This window comes from Equus asinus, chromosome 16 (genome assembly GCF_041296235.1).
Source record: "Equus asinus isolate D_3611 breed Donkey chromosome 16, EquAss-T2T_v2, whole genome shotgun sequence".
NCBI lineage: Eukaryota > Metazoa > Chordata > Mammalia > Perissodactyla > Equidae > Equus > Equus asinus.
The window spans coordinates 5,669,952-5,686,602 of NC_091805.1; the positions used below are offsets into that span (position 1 = coordinate 5,669,952).

Sequence of the window (16,651 nt, forward strand, 5' to 3'; positions counted from 1 at the left end):
CTCATGGGGATTTACTTCATACTTTGGATTATAATCCAGTATTACAATATTTATTTTGTTGTAGAAATTATTCCACCTTTGACCATTGGGAGCTCTCTCTGTTGGCTGCTGTTTCACACACTCCCAACACTCACACACTCCCACCATGTTTTGTTTGGTTATTATGTCTTAACACTTTTTTACGTTCTGACTCATGTTAGATATTGCCTGCTCCAGCCATAGAATGAGTCATTTATCCAAAGATCTCTGGTTCCTTGTATTGGAGAATAGTATTAGGAACCAAGCTCAGGGCAGTGGGTATGCTTGTTGCTCCTGGAATGTCATTCTTTCTAGGCCTGTCTAGGAATGTCTGTTTCAGCAGACAAACCTAGGAATTATTTGCATCTATACTAACCCATGTGTGTGTGTATATATATAATATACAACATATTTATGTATATTCGTCTGCATCTACATTAACCTAAACTTGGACTCATATTAATGTCTCTGATTCTCATCCAGTACCACATGGATAATTCTAACCTTCCCCCCTTGTCTGGCTGTAATTTCCTGCTCCAATGGCAGTGTGAAATCTGATCACCATCCCCTGCCTTTCATTGATTTGTGTATTCAATCCTAGAATGAATGTACAATGGTTCAGAATTGATCATCCTTACCCCCACGGAGAATAACTCTATCAACTAACCACCATACAGTGGTTATGCGCAGTTCCATGTTTGAAATTTTACGGTCTCTACTCAGTTTCAACATTATTTAGAACTACACTTCTCCCTACTCTTTGAGTGAAGGTATATCATACGTTTGTAAAGCTGTTAGATTGTTGTGTCACAGTCTGTATTCCACTCAAGGGTTCTCCAATCTTTTAATTGTGCTTTTTTTTTTAAATGTAGATATATTAAGGTTCACTTTTTGTGATGTAAGATTCTACGGATCTTTATAAATGTGTAGTGTCATCTATCCACCACTCTAGTATCATACGGAATAGTTTTACCGTCCTAAAAAACCCACTGTGCTTCACCTGTTAAGCTCCCCATCTTCTCCAAGCCCCTGACAACCACTGACGGATTTTCTATTTCTCTACTTTTGCATTTCCCAGAATATCATATAAATGGAATCATACAATGCTACACACTAGCCTTTTCAGACTGGATTATTTGACTTAGCAATAAGTACCTAAGATTCATCCATGTTGTGTGGGACTTGTAGCTCATTTCTCTTTATTGCTGAATAATATTCCACTGTTTAGGTGTAGCACTGTTCACTTATGCATTCACCTACTGAAGGACACCTTGGTTGATTCCAATTTTTTGTGATTGTGATTAACATTCTGCTAGGAACATTTGAGTGGAGGTTTTTGTGTAGATAGAAGTTTTCAGATCAGTTGAATAAACACTTAGGAGTGGAGCTGCTGGATTCTATAGTAATACTATATCTAGCTTTATACAAAACGTTCAAATTGTCTTTCAAATTTGTTGCGCCATTTGCATTCCTATCAGCAATGACTGAGAGTTCCTATTGCTCCATATCTTTGCCACCAATCAGTATTGTCAGTTTTTTGGATTTTAGCCATTTTAATGGATGTGTAGTGATATCTCATTGTTTGAACTTGCAATTCCCTAATAACAAATGAAGATGAGTATCTTTACATAGGCTTATTTGCCATATGAATATCTGGTTTTTTTCTGCTTTATCCCACCAAATCCCCCCGGTACATAGTTGTATATCTTAGTTGCAGGTCCTTCTAGTTGTAGAACATGGGACACCACCTCAGCGTGGCCTCATGAGTGGTGCCATGTCCTCACCCGGGACCCGAACCAAAGAAACCCTGGGCTGCCATAGTGGAGCGTGTGAACTTAACCACTCGGCCATTGGGGCCGGCCCCCAAATATTTCTTCTATTCCATTCTCTTCTACTTTGATGTTCCAATTACACGTTACATCTTTTGACATTGTCCCACAGTTTTTGGATGATTATTTTGTCTTTTTCATTCTTTTCTCTCTTTGCACTCTAGGAAGTTTCTATTGACCTGGCTTCAAATTAACTGATTCTTTCCTCAGCCCTGTCAAGTCTACCAATGAGCCTATCAAAGATAGTCTTCATTTCTGTTACCATGTTTTTTATTTCTAGCATTTCCTTTTGATTATTTTTTATTAATTTTCATCTGTCTGCTGACATCACATACCTTGCACATTGTATACTTTTTCCATTAGAGCTCTTAACATATTAATCATAATTATTTTAAATTCTCTGCCCAATAATTTCAAAACCTGTGTCACAGCTGAGTCTGGGTTTGATGACTTGATCTCTTCAAAGCACATTTTTTCTTGCCCTTTAGCACCTATGACTTGTTGAAAGTCAGACATGTTGAATCAGGTAACAGGTACTGAGATAAGAGTTTAGCATAAGAATCTGTGTTAACCAGGCTAGGAGTCTGGCTATATTTAATGTTTGCTTTAGCTATAGGTATGAGGGGCTTCAAATTCCTTAAGAATCCTTGTCTTTCTGTATCCACCCTTGGCTTTGGGGCTTTTCTTTGTACTGTTCCTTAGCGGAAGCCCATGTTGTCCATCTTGCAGATGTACATCGAGGAGGCTTGATGCTGTGGAGATAAGGTGTGTAGAAGGGAAGGATTCTATAATCTGATCAAATCTGAGTCTTTTAGTGGACACGTGTCTTGGAGTTGTAGTATTTACAAGTGTTTCTGACCCTACTCCAAGGGTATAGTTTTCTTCCCCCTGTCACCAGTTCCCTTCCCTGGCTGCAGCATTCTCAATCCAATTCCTTAAGGCCCCATTCTGTGTTCTTTTTCTCCCCTTAGGTAAGGAAGGAATGCTGGTGCCTCAGGAGTTTTCCTCCAGAAATTCAGCCTCCAGACATTCATGAAAATAGTCATTTACATGTTCCCCAGCTTATGGTAACCAACTCTCAAGAGTTCTATTTCCCTGGACTGCCTGTCTCTCGAGACTTTGGAGCGGCAGTACGCCTGTCTCCTCATTCTCTGATGGGTCCAAGAAAAATTACTAATTTTCACTTTCTCCAACTTTGTCTTCTTATAAGACAGCAGCAGTGACTTTTAAGCTGTCTACATGTTGGAGTGAAACTGGAAGTCCACCCCCAGAGTTTTTGACTCAGTAGATCTTCATGGGGGTGGGTGGTCCTATAATTTGTATTTCTAACAAATTCCTCTGTGATGCTGATACACTGGTCTGGAAACCAAACTCTGAGAACCACTGCTGTAAAGAAGAGGTTGACCGCACATTTCTTATCACACAGAAAGCTTTTAAAAATCTTGATGCTCAGGCATCATCTCATAATAATTAAATCAGAACTTTGGACATGTGACCTAGGCATCAGTATTTTTAATGCTAATTTAGAAAATTGTTACACATTAGAATCATGTGGGAATTTTTAAATATGTTTATATCCAGAAGTGTGTTAGAGCAGGCTTACACCAGCTTGCAAGAGCTGAATTATCAAATTATCAAGAATTTTATGAGCTAATTTTCAAAGTCATTATTCAAAATTAAATTATATAAACTTACTACTAAAAAAATCATGTTAAAAACAAAGATAATAATTACTTAAGACTCATCACTTCCTGTCATTAAACTTTACTATTATCTAAATTCTTGCTGTTATTTATATCTACTGTATCTGTATGTTGAAAATACTACTAATAACGTGCTGCTGAGCATCTCTTCCCAACTTCCCATTCAGAAATTCCATGTTGGTAGCTTGCAATGTGCTGTGGTGAAAGTATTTATACCATAGAAATTGGCGAATACCTAAATCAGGGCTCCTCCTACCTCAGAGCAGGTAGTTTTACACTTATTATCACACCACTATTTATGCGTAACCCCCCCACTCCCAGATATTCTGATTCAATTAGCCTAGAATGAGACTTGACCATGGCAATTTTTTAGAAGTATACTAGATGATGTTAATGTACATTCAAGATTGAGAAACACTGCTCTAGTCTGAAAGAGCAGCCAGGGGGTAGAAGTAGATTGTTGAGGTGGGATTCACTTTCGAGGCTGACTTTGTAGTTAGAATTCACCAGCACTTGGCCAAGATGATATAAACATCTATATCACTCTTCAAGGCTTCTGGAGGTGAAGTTGTGTTACTGCTATTTGTTTGTTGTTTTTGATGTAGACAAGTAGAGAAAAGTCTCAAGGCAAATCATTACATAAAGATTTTAGTCTTTATATTAAGAGCAATGCAAATCCATCCAAGCTTTTTTAAGCAGGGGAGAATGTGATTAAATTGTGTCTTTATTTTTTTTATTTTTTATTTTTTGTGAGGAAGATTGGCCCTGAGCTACCATCTGTTCCCAATCCTCCTCTTTTTGCTTGAGGAAGATTGCCACTGAGCTAACATCTGTGCCAATCTTCCGCTATTTCATGTGGGATGCCACCACAGCATGGCTTGACGAGTGGTGCTAGGTCCATGCTCGGGATCCAAATCTGCTAACCCCAGGCCACCAAAGTGTAGCATGAGAACTTAACCACTATGCCATGGGGCCGGCACCCTAGATCGTGTCTTTAAAAAGGTCATTCTGGATACAGTTTGGAACAAATTGAGGGTAGAGAGCTGGGAGAGGTTATGACAATAATCTAGCCCTCTTTGTCTGCCTCTGAGAGGACGAGCTTCTCTCCTGCAACAGACACTGCTGATTGCCTAAGTGTTCACTGCTAAGCCTTTCTCCCCTCCCTTGCCTCTTTCCATTAATAGAGGCTGGGAAATCAAGTATTTAGTTTTCCCAGCTAGGGGTGGCCATGTGACACAGTTCTGGCCCATGAGATAAAAGCAGAAATATACAGGAAGAAGGAACACTTCTGGGAAAGCTTTACTGTCCTGATAAATGAGGGAGATGTGACTGATTCTCTTCTCCTTTTCTGCCTTTTCTCCTTCTTTCTGCCTTTAATGTGGATATAATACCCAGAGCTGGGGCAGATATTTTGAGATCCTGAGACAAGAAGCAAGAAGAAAAGGCTTAAGGAAAGAGAATAGCAGAGCTGCCAAACCAGAGGTTGACATAATTAAGCTACAAAATCAAAGGCAAAAGCTATCTACCTTTTAACTTCTTTTTTTCGTTTGTGAGGAAGATTGGCCCTGAGCTAACATCTGTTGCCAATCTTCCTCTATTTTGTATGTGGGACGCTGCCACAGCATGGCTTGATGAGCAGTGTGTAGGTCCACACCCGCCAGGGATCTGAACCCATGAACCCCAGGCCACTGAAGGGAAGTGCATAAACTTAACCACTATGCCACCGAGCTGGCCCATCTCTTCACTTCCTTTAATGTGAGAAAAATGTCTTTATTTGTTCAGGCTAATGGTAGTTGGGTATTCTGTTACTTGTTGTCAGAAGCCAAAAAGAAGGGTCCATCAAGCACTTTTGCAACCTTATCACTATTTTCACTAATCCTTTATTATCATCTTAAAGGAAAAGACAACCTTTCCGCATTCCAAGGCCAACGTCCCTCAGGTACATGCCCATTCCTTCCAGCACTTTTGATGCCCCATTATTTCCTCATTCTTTTATCTTCACTTTCGTAATCCTTTGCATTACCTCATGTTTTATCCTTTGCCTGGAATGGGCTTCTCGTACTTGTTTTCCTGACAAGTCACTAAGCATCTTTAAAAACCCAATTCAAAAGGCAGTGATGTTCTCTGTGAACATTCTTTCTTTTTTTCACCTCAGAGGCGTTAACTCTTGCTTTCTAAGTGCTCCCATCACCTTCTGCACGTCTTATCATGGCATTGATCACAACCTGTCGGAATTCTTTGTCTCCTGAGTTAGACGTTGAGCTCTTTTAAAACAGGGCCTGTGATGCCTGAGGCTAGTGGTCACTGAGGCAAAACAGCCACCTTGGAAGCTTTAAAAAACATGTAGATACCACCCTGCTTATTCTCTTGTAGACGCTGCACAGGCCAGCATTTGGGAATCGTTACCGTAGTTCTTATATTTCAAGGACCCAAAGAGTAATGAGCATATTTGCTGAAGAAATCGTGGAGTGTCGCTGAAATAAATGATTGTGTTTTCATTACCTGTAAAACTAGCCAATCTTTCCCGTTTGTAGGATGGCTCTTCTAGGTCTTCTGTTATCGATTCAGTAGTCGATACACTGGACTTAGAAACTGTGCTGCTGCCTAAAACCGACCTTTAACAATGAATAACAACATTATCCATGGATTTAGATTCCTTATGAGAAACTAAATACACAAATAAAGCCTTATCAGACTGAGAAATCAAATATACTATAATCAGGTAAGCAAAATGGATAAATTAGTTCTTTAAACATCGAGTTGATTTTTAATGTTTTTTTTAAATAAAAAATCATTTAAAATATATCTTAGAAATAAGACGTGGCAAAGTTATGCCTAAAGTCCTTCAATGGATTCCCAATATATTTAGGAGAAAAATCCATAATACAGCCTACCTACACAGATTCTCCATCTTCATTATCACTGTTCCCTCCATCCCACCCTCCTTTTTTTTTTTATAGTTTCCTTAATCTTGTGGAGTTCTCTTACTCTTCAGGGCCTTGGCCCAAAACACCTTTCCTTTCATTTTTCTCCAGGTTTCTGCTCATCACTCAGATCTCATCTTAACTGTGACTTATTCAATTTGATAAAGGTCCTCTCAAGATTTAATGAAAAGAAAATCTATGGACTCAGGGGGAAATCACTATATTGAAGAATCCAAAAGTAACTTCCTTAAACATATGAACTTTACATTATTATGATATTGCATACTTTTTTTCCTGTTCTATTTATAGTCCCAACTGCCCTCCAAAGGGGTGAGTCCAGATTACTGGGACATCCTTTGTTTTGCAGAGCACTCCCATGGCTTCTACATGCAAATTTGGAGGCCGACTGTAGACCAGCATATTTTCTCCTAAAATCACATGCTCAGACAACATCTGGAACTTTTAATCTGTCAGGTTGAAAGTTACACACTCAAATATTTGCCTGTAATCTTTAGATTATTTTAGAAACTACTGTTTTATTATTGCAAAGACTCTGAACTTCTCTACCGTAAGTAGCATTAATTTCAATTATACAAGTATCTACATAATAAATGCATAACATTTCATTTACAAGAAAAAAAGATAAAGCAAGAGAGAAATCAAACCCTAGGAGAACAGGGATTTGTATGAAAGAATAGGAAGAAAAAAGGAAAGCCACCCCTTCCCATAATTTGCAGCATAAAAGAAACTGAAGAAATATGTCTGTGGGTACGTGATGCTAGCCCTCATCTTTCGGTTCCTCAGGAAATCTTGAGTAAAATCTACATGTTTTTTCACAAATGTTTTGGTGTAAGTGTACAGGAACTTCTTAAGACATGCAAAGCTCTACATCTAATTTAAAACGTGAGAGGAACATAGAGACGGTACACGAGCATCACAGAGTAGAGCTGGGAGACTGAAGACAACTGACCTCTAAATTACATACATGCACTTAAATGGAAAGACAACATATATGATATAAAAAAGAACTGCAGAATTATATACTCTACCTTGTAAACTGCCCTAACATACTGGGATTTAGCGTATTCTGATAAAAGCTATAGGAAGATATATAGTCGGACCCACGTGATCCTTCTTGTGACGTCAGTAGTTTACTTGGCTTTGCTGTACCAACATGTGTATCTGAACGGTAAAGGGGTCGGGGAGTAACATCAACTCCATTTGCATCAAACACCTGTGGAAAATGGTAATTTAAAATAAAATAAGTAAAAAAGGTTGGGTTTCTGAATAATAGGTCCTAGAAAATGGAAATAAAAGTAGTAGAAAAAAGATAAGTATAATGTTTCTAGGATAGGATAAACATGAAATATTAAATAAGTGATTTTATGCTTAAAAAGTTTTTTAACTAGGCATACATTTTTTAAAAAGTCTTATTCATGTTTTACCTGTGTACAAGTAAAATATATTAATTTTTAGAAAATTCAGAACTGCATAAATATAATTCATCCAGATTGTTAATATTTTGGTACATTTAATTTTTATGTATAAGCTTTAAAAAAACGTTATGTTTCATTTAACATTTTATTAATAAACATTTCCCAAGTTATTGTATATTTTTGGTTCATTTTTAATTATAAAATTTAACACAGAGAAGTGCAATTAAAACACAACCATATAATTAAATAATATAAAGCAAATCTTATAATCACAACTAAAGTAAAAAATTAGAACATTGATAGCACCTCCAGAAAACTTTGCCCCTCCTGGGTCATTGATAGCACCCCCAGCCTTTGCCGCTACTGGATCACAGCCTCCCCTCCCCACCAGTGACAATCATTAGCTTGGTTTTGGTTATCATGTCCTTTCCTCTTTTTATAGTTTCATTAAGTATGGATTCCTAAACGACAGCATTTACCTTTTACAACTTGTATTGAAGTAAAATATACAGACAGAAAAGTGTACATATAGATGTACAGCTTAATGAATTTTCAAAACTGAACACATCCGTGTACCTGGCACGCAGATTTAGAAGCAGAAAATTACCAGCATCCCGGAAGTTCCTTTCATGAGAGTCACCAGCTCCACCGAAGTTATCCTGACACCATGGATTAGCTTTGCCTGTTTTTAAACTTTATTCAGATGGAATCATATAGTATGCACTCTTTGGTAACTGGTTTCTTTGGTTCAATAGTACATTTGTGAGATTAATTCACATGGTTAAGTATAGCTGTAGATGGCTCATTTTCATTGCTGTATAATATTCCATTGTGTGAATATGTCACAATTTTATTTATCTATTCTATTGTTCACGGATATTTCTGTAATTTCCAATTTTTCGGCTGTTACAAATGGTGCTGCTATGAAGATTTTTGTACATGTGTTTTGCTGAATAGGCTGTATGAATTCATGCTGGGCATATACCTAAGAGTGGAATTACTGGGTAATGGATTATGTATATGTTCACTCTAAATAGATACTGCTAAAAAGTTTTCCCAAGTGGTTCCCACCAACAATGTATGAGAGTTCCCGTTGCTCCAGACTTTTCCAGCACTTGGTATTTATCATGTTTGTCAATGTAATTTAGTTTTGCCTGTTTTTAAATTTTATACAGTCATATATTATGTCTGACATCTTTTGTTCAGCAATATGTTCTTATATTTCTCCATGTTGTTGCATGTACAGTAGTTCGTTCATTTATTGATGATTCTAAAGTCTGTTGGATTAGTATATCATATTTTACTTATCTATTTTACTTTTAGTAGATGTCAAGTTGTTTCCAGTTTTGGGCCACCATGAAAACTGTCTCAATAAACATTTATATATAAAATATATACATTGGTATACATGAGAATGTATTTCTCTAGGGGGCATATAGACGTGGAATTGATGGGTCTCTAGATTAGATAACCCAAAACTGTTCTACAAACTGGTTGTAACAATTTTCATGATTACCAGCATTGTATGACAGTTGCTGTTATTCCACATTCTCATCAACAACTAGAACTGTCAAATTTATAAATTCAAGCTAGTCTGATATGGGTTTACAGGTATCTCATTTTGATTTTAATTTCCACAAATTTGAGCTTCTTTTCATATATTTATTCCCATTTTTATTTCCTTTTTTGGAGGAGAATGTCCCATTCAAGCCCTGTGTACTTCTTTCTATTGAGTTCTGTCTTTTTTAAACTGATAATGGAGTTTATAAAATATTCTGAATGTGAATCCTTTCAGTTTTATGTGTTGGAAATGTCTTCTTTCACTCTGTGGTTCATTTTCTTTGTGATATCTTTTAATGAAGAAGTTCTCAGTCTTAATGTAGTCAGATTTATCACATTTCCCTTGACGGTTTACGTTTCAGATGCCTCATTCAAGAAACCATTCCCAATCTTGATGTTACAAGGACATTTTTATATCTGGCGTTTTGCATGTTTAGATCCATAATATACCTGGGTTTGAGTTTTGTGTATAGTATGAGAAAGGAAGCCAATATATTTTAACCTGTGTGAATACCCAATTATCTCAAAAAGAGTTTTTGAAAATCCTGTCACCTCCACATTATTCTGTAGCGCACGGTTGTTATAAGACAAGTGTTTAGATGTCCTTGAGTCAATTGTAGGCTCTGTCTATCCCTTTGCTAACGTTACACTTTTTATTAAATTTGATGTCTAGGAGAGCAAGTCCTTCCACCAAGTTCTTATTCAAGAGTATCTTGGCTATTCTAAGCTTTAGAAGTTTCATACAAACTTTGGAATTACTTAGATGAGTTCCAGAAAGAAATATAATAAAACAAAAAACTCCTGAAAATTTGACTGAAATTGTACAGAATCTATGAATCAAAATTTGGGCATAATTGATATGCTTACAATATTGGCTCTTTCTCTGCATAAACATGGTCTATTTCTCCATTGTTTGGGTCTTCTTTAATGTCTCCCAGTAAAACTTTATAGTTTTGAAAATATAGGTATGTGCATCTTTTCTTTTATTTATCCGTAAGTACTTAATACATTTTAGAACTATTATAAATGGTATCATTTAAAAATATGTAATTTTGAACCATTTGTTGCTGGTATATAAATATAGAATTGCTTTTTAAAAATTTGATATCCAATAACCTGGCTAAACTCTCTTATTAATTTGATAATTATCAGTAGGTGATTTTTAATTTTACATGTAGACAGTTGTGTCATCTATAAATATTTGAAGTTTTGTTTCCTCCTTTGCAATTCCTATACTTTTCATTTCTTTTTCTTCCCATACTGAACCGGCTAAGACTTCCAAGAATGTTGGCTAGAAGTGGATCCTGTCTTAGAAATGTTCACCATTAAATATAATCATTGCTGTAGGATTTTATAGATACCCTAAATCAGATTAAGGAAGTTCCTAGTGATTCTCAGTTTCATAAGAATCTTCTCCTTTTAATCATGAATAAATATTTCATCTTATCAGATACTTTCTATCTGTATTGATGTAATCATAATTCTTTTTTCCTTTAAGCTGTTAATGTGGTGAATTTTTACACTGGTGGCTTTTTAAATGTTAAACCAATCTTAATTTGTTAGTATGAACTGAACTTCCTCATGATGTCTTATCTCTTTTTATTGTTGTTGAATTTTGCTAATATTTTACTGAGGATTTCTCTCTCTATGTTTGCAAGTATGATTGGCGTGTAATGTTTCTTTCTCATACTTATAGTTCCAGATTTTGATATCTAGATAGTTCTAGCTCATATAATGAGTCTTGGAGTATACTCACTTTTCTTGTACTGTTTTTATCCATATATGTTTGGTATATAGCACTAGCCAAACCATCTGGGCCTGGAATTATCTTTGAAGGAAGGCTTTAAATTACTCATATTAATTTCTTTAATAGCTTCTAATTTTTCACTTTTGTTTGTCTTTTGGTAAAATCTAAGTTTTTTTAAAGAATTTTTCCATTTTATAGTAATTTTCAAAATTTTCAAAATTCAAAAATTGGAACAAATTGGCACACAATATGCACTAAATATCTTTTAAAATAGATTTTTAAAGTGTTCAATTCAGTGGTTTTTAGTATATCCGAGATATGTGCAGCCATCAACACTGCTAATTTTAGCACCTTTTTATCACTTCCAGAAGAAACTCTGTATCCTTTAACTCAGCTCCGTAACCCTTGTCTCTCCTCCCCACCCTAGGCCACCACTAACATATTTCATGTCTCCAGACATTTCCCTATTCTGGACTTTCATATGAGTGGAATCATATAGTACGTGGTGTTTTGTGACTGGCTTGTTTCACTTAGCATAATGGTTTCAAGATTCATCCATGTTGCAGCGTGAATCAGTACCTCATTCTTTTTTATGGTCGAATAATCTTCTATTGTATGGATATATCACATTTTGCATAGCCATTTGTCCACTGATGGACATTTGGGTCATTTCCTCTTTTTGTCTATTATGAATAATACTGCTATAAACATTCATGTACAAGTTTCTCTGTGGAAATATATCTTAATTTCTCTTGGGTATATAGACCTAGGAATAGAAATTCTCGTCATACGGTAATACTATGTCAACCTTTTGAGGAACCACCACAATGTTTTCCAAAGTAGCGGGACCATTTTACATTTCCATCAGCAGTGTATAAGACCTCTGATTTCTTCACATCCTCACCAACACTTATTGTTTTCTGACTTTTTTACTCTAACCATCCTAGCGAGTGTGGAGTGAATTTCATTCTGGTTTTGATTTGCATTTCTCTGATGACTAATGATGTCAAGTATCTTTTCACGTGTTTTTTGACCATTTGTATATCTTCTTTGGAGAAATGAGTATTCAAATCCTTTGCCCAATTTTTAATTGGGCTATTTGCCTCTTTATTATTGAGTTGTGAGAGCTCTTGATATATTCCAGATACAAATCCCTTAACAGATATATGGTTTGCAAACATTTTCTCACATTCTGTGGGTGACTCTTCACTTTCCTGATTATGTCCTTTGAAGCACAAACATGCATCTATTTTTTTTGTTGATGTTATTCATCTTCTTGGTGTCATACCTAAGAATCCTTTGCCAAATCCAACATCAGGAGGATTTACCCCTCTGTTTTCTTCTAAGAGATTTTTAGCTTTAGCTTTTACATATAGGTCTCTGATTCATGTTGAGATATTTTTTTATATGATGTGAGATAAGGCTCCAACTTCATTCTTTTGCATGTGGCTATCCAGTCATCTCAGCACCATTCATTGAAACGACTATTCTTTCCCTGTTGAATGGTCTTGGTACCCTTATCAAAAATCAGTTGACCATAGATGTACAGGTTTATTTCTGAACTCTCAATTCTATTCCATTGATTTATTTGTCTGTCTTTGTCCCAATACACACTATGTTGATTACCATTGCCTTGTAGTAAATTTTGAAATTGGAAAGTGACAGTCTGCCTACATTCTTCCTCTTTTTCAGGATATCTTTTGCTATTCTGGGTTCCCTGCAATTCCATATGAATTTTAGAATCAATTGTCAATTTTCACAAAGAAGTCAGGTAGGATTCTGATATGGATTGTATTGAACTGATAGATCAGATTGGGGAGTGTCACCATCTTAACAACGGTAAGTCTTCCAATTCATGAATTTGGGATATTTCATAGTTTCCAGAGCATAATACTTCACTTCTCTTACTAAATTTATTCCTAAGTATTTTATTGTTTTTGATGTTATTGTGAAAGAAAATTTTCTTAATTTAATTTTCAAATTGTTTATTGCAAGTGTATAGATACACAATTTATTTCTATATTGATCATTCATCCTGCAACCTAACAAAACTCATTCATTAGTTTTTTAGTAGATTTCTTAGGAATTTCTATATACAACATATGTCATCTGCAAATAGAGATAGCTTTACTTCTTCCTTTCCAATCTGGATGCCTTTTATTTCCCTTTCTTGCCTAATTGCCTTATTTAGAACCTCCAGTACAATGTTGAATAGAAGTGGGAAGGATTGGTCTTGTTCTGATCTCAGAAGGACAGCATCCAGTATTTCATGACTCAGTGTGTTAGTGAGATTTTCATAAATGTCCTTTATCAGGTTGAGGAAATTCCCTTCTATACCTAGTTTGCTAGGTGTTTCTATCATGAAAGGATTTTGGATTTTGACAAGTGCTTTTTCTGTCTCTATTGAGGTGATCATGTGATTTTTGCTTTTTATTCTATTGATATGAGATATTACATTAATTGATTTTTAGACATTAAAATGTTAAATTACTTCACATCCCTGGGACAAATCCTACTTGGTTGTTGTTATGGACTGAATTGCCTCTCCCCAAATCCATATGTTGAAGCCCTAACCCTTGGTACCTCTAAATGTGACTGTATTCAGTGATAAGGCCATTAAAGAGATAATTAAGTTAAAATGAGACCCTATTCCAATCTGACTAGTGTCCTTGAAGGAAAAGTAGTTATGACAAAGAGACACCAGAGATGACCACACACAAACAAAAGGCCATGTAAGCACACAGCAAGAAGGTGGCCATCTGCAAGCCAAGGAGAGATGCCTCTGAAATTACTAAACCTGCCAATACCTTACTCTTGGACATCTAGCCTCCAGAATAATACATTTCTGTTGTTTAAGCCACCCAGTCTGTGGTATTTTGTTATGGCACCCTTAGCAAAGTAAGGCAGTCATGGTGTAGAATTCTTTTTATATGTTGCTAGATTTGGCTTGCTAGAATTTTGTTGAGGATGTTTGCATATTCATAAGAGATAGTGGTCTATAGTTTTCTTGTGATATCTTTGTCTGGTTTTGATTCAGGGTAATACTGGTCTCAAAACAAGTCAGGAAGTGTTCCCTCCTCTTCTATTTTTTGGAAGAATTTGTGAAGAACTGGTATTAGCTCTTCTTTAAATGTGTGGTAGAATTCAACGAAGACCTACCTAGCCCTGGGCTTTTCATTACGGGTAGGATTTATTTATTTATCTGTCTGTCTACCTATTTACCTACCTATATCTATTTCTTTATTACTGATCTGGTCTCTTCCTTTATTATAAGTGTACTCAGATTGTCTATTTCTTCTTGAGTCAGCTCCCCTGGTAGCTTGTGTATTTTTAGGAATATGTCCATTTCATGTAAGTTTTCTAACTTGTTGGCATACGACTTATCATTTATAATGATCCTTTTATTTCTGTAGGGCTGGTGGTAATGTACCCTCTTTCAATTCTGATTTTAGTATTTTGAGTCTTTTTCTTTTCTTGGTCAAGCTAGTTAAAGGTTTACCTATTTTGTTGATCTTTTCAAAGAACAAACTTTGGGTTTCATTAATTTTCTCTATTGATTTTCTATTCAATATCTCACTAATTTCTACTCTAATCTATACTATTTCCTTCCTTCTGCTTATTTTGTATTCTTTCCAGTTTCTTAAGGTGGAAGGTTACGTTATTGATTCTAGATGTTTCTTCTTTCTAATGTAGGCACTTACATGTATAAATTTCCCTTAAGCACTGCTTTAGCTGCATCCTGTAAGCTTTGGCATATTGTGTCTTGATTAGCAATCATCTCAAAGTATTTTCTGATTTCCCTTTTGATTTCTCCTTTGACCCATGGTTATTTAGGCGTGTGTTGTCTAATTTACATATATCTATGAGTTTTCCTGGTTTTTCCCTGTTATTATTTCTAATTTCATTTCATTATGGTTAGAGAACATAATTTGTATTATTTCTACCCTTTTAAGACTGTTGAGTTCTGGCCTTGCATATGGTCTATCCCATAGAATGTTTCATGTTCTTGAGAAGAATGTAGATTTTCTTGCATGTTGGGTGGAGTATTTTGTAGATGTCTGTTAGTTCTAGTTGGTTTATAGTATTGTTCCAGTCTTCTATTTCCTTGTTGAACTTCTGTCTAGTTGTTCTGTCCATTATTGAAAGTGGGATTGAAGTCTCCTGCTATCATTGTTGAATTGTCTATTTCTTCTTTCATTTCTGTCAGTTTTTAAAAAATATATTTTGTCACTGCTATTGTGTGCATACATGCTTATAATTTTTCTATCTTCCTATTGGATTGACTCTTCTATCATTATAAAATGTCTCTCTTTATCTCCAGTAACTTTTTTTTGTCCTCAAGTCTATTTTGTCTTGTATCAGTACAGCCACTTCACCTTTCTTGTGGTTGGTGTTCTTGTAATACATCCTTTACCACCCTTTTACTTCAGTCTCTTTGTATCTTTGAAACCAACATATGTCTCCTGTAAACAGGATATCATTGGATCATTTTTTTTATAAGTCTGACAATCTGTGCCCTTTATTTGGATTGTTTAATCCATCTACATTTAATATTCCTATTGATATAGTTGGATTTATAGCTACCATTTTACTTTATGTGTTCCATATGTCTCATATCTGTTTGTCCTTTATTCCTCCTTTATTACTTTCTTCTGCATTAAGTGAATATTTTCTAATGTATCATTTTAATTTTAATAATGTTTTTTTCACTATATTTTTGACACTTTTCTAAGTGGTTGTTCTAGGGCTTACCATACACGTCTTGTCAAAATCAGCTTTGGATTTTTATTAGCTTAATTGCAGTAATATATTAAAGTATTGCTTCTGTGTAGCTCTATTCACTAATCCCCCCTTTCATGGTATTATTTTTATACACATTACAACTATTAATGTTACAAACATAACACAGTTATAAACATAATTATCATTTTACCATTTGTCATCATTTCCTTAGTGCGTTACAGCTTTGCTCCTACCCACCTTCTTTGTGCTATTATTGGCAAATATATTACACACATATTACATTTCTAATGTCATAGGCCCAATAATACATATATATCTGTTATTTTATATAATTTTTTTCAAATAAGATTTAAAAAGGAGTAAATATATTAACAGTGTTGTTATAATTACATGTGCTGGTGTCCTTTGTTTGTGTGGATATGAATTACCATCTGGGGTTACTCGCTTTCAAGGTGAAGAATTTTCCTTAGTATTTTGTGTAAGGTGGATCTGCAAGCAATAAATTCTTTCAGTTCTTGCTTATCTGGGAAACTATTTCATCTTCAATTTTGAATGATAGTTTTGCTGAATATAAGATTCTTGGTTGACAGTTTTTTCTTTGACAACTTCAAATATTGTATCCTCTGCCTTCCTGCCTCATTGTTTTTGCTGAAAAGTTATCTGTTAACTTTATTAGGGTTCCCTCACAAGA

The 16,651-nt window shown here is 35.4% G+C and overlaps 1 protein-coding gene across 3 annotated transcripts in view; it reads right to left on the minus strand.

Moving 5' to 3' along the window:
* The window catches only part of DNAI4 (dynein axonemal intermediate chain 4), an 89,326-nt gene that overhangs the window by 60,439 nt on the left and 12,236 nt on the right, over positions 1-16,651 (minus strand). For all 3 annotated transcript variants that reach the window (XM_014853029.3, XM_070486515.1, XM_070486514.1), the window contains exons 3-4: positions 7,524-7,708; positions 6,053-6,165 (exon numbers count right to left, since the gene is read on the minus strand). In XM_014853029.3, coding sequence (XP_014708515.3) covers positions 6,053-6,165; positions 7,524-7,708 — 298 coding nt within the window. The remainder of the gene's footprint in view (positions 1-6,052; positions 6,166-7,523; positions 7,709-16,651) is intronic.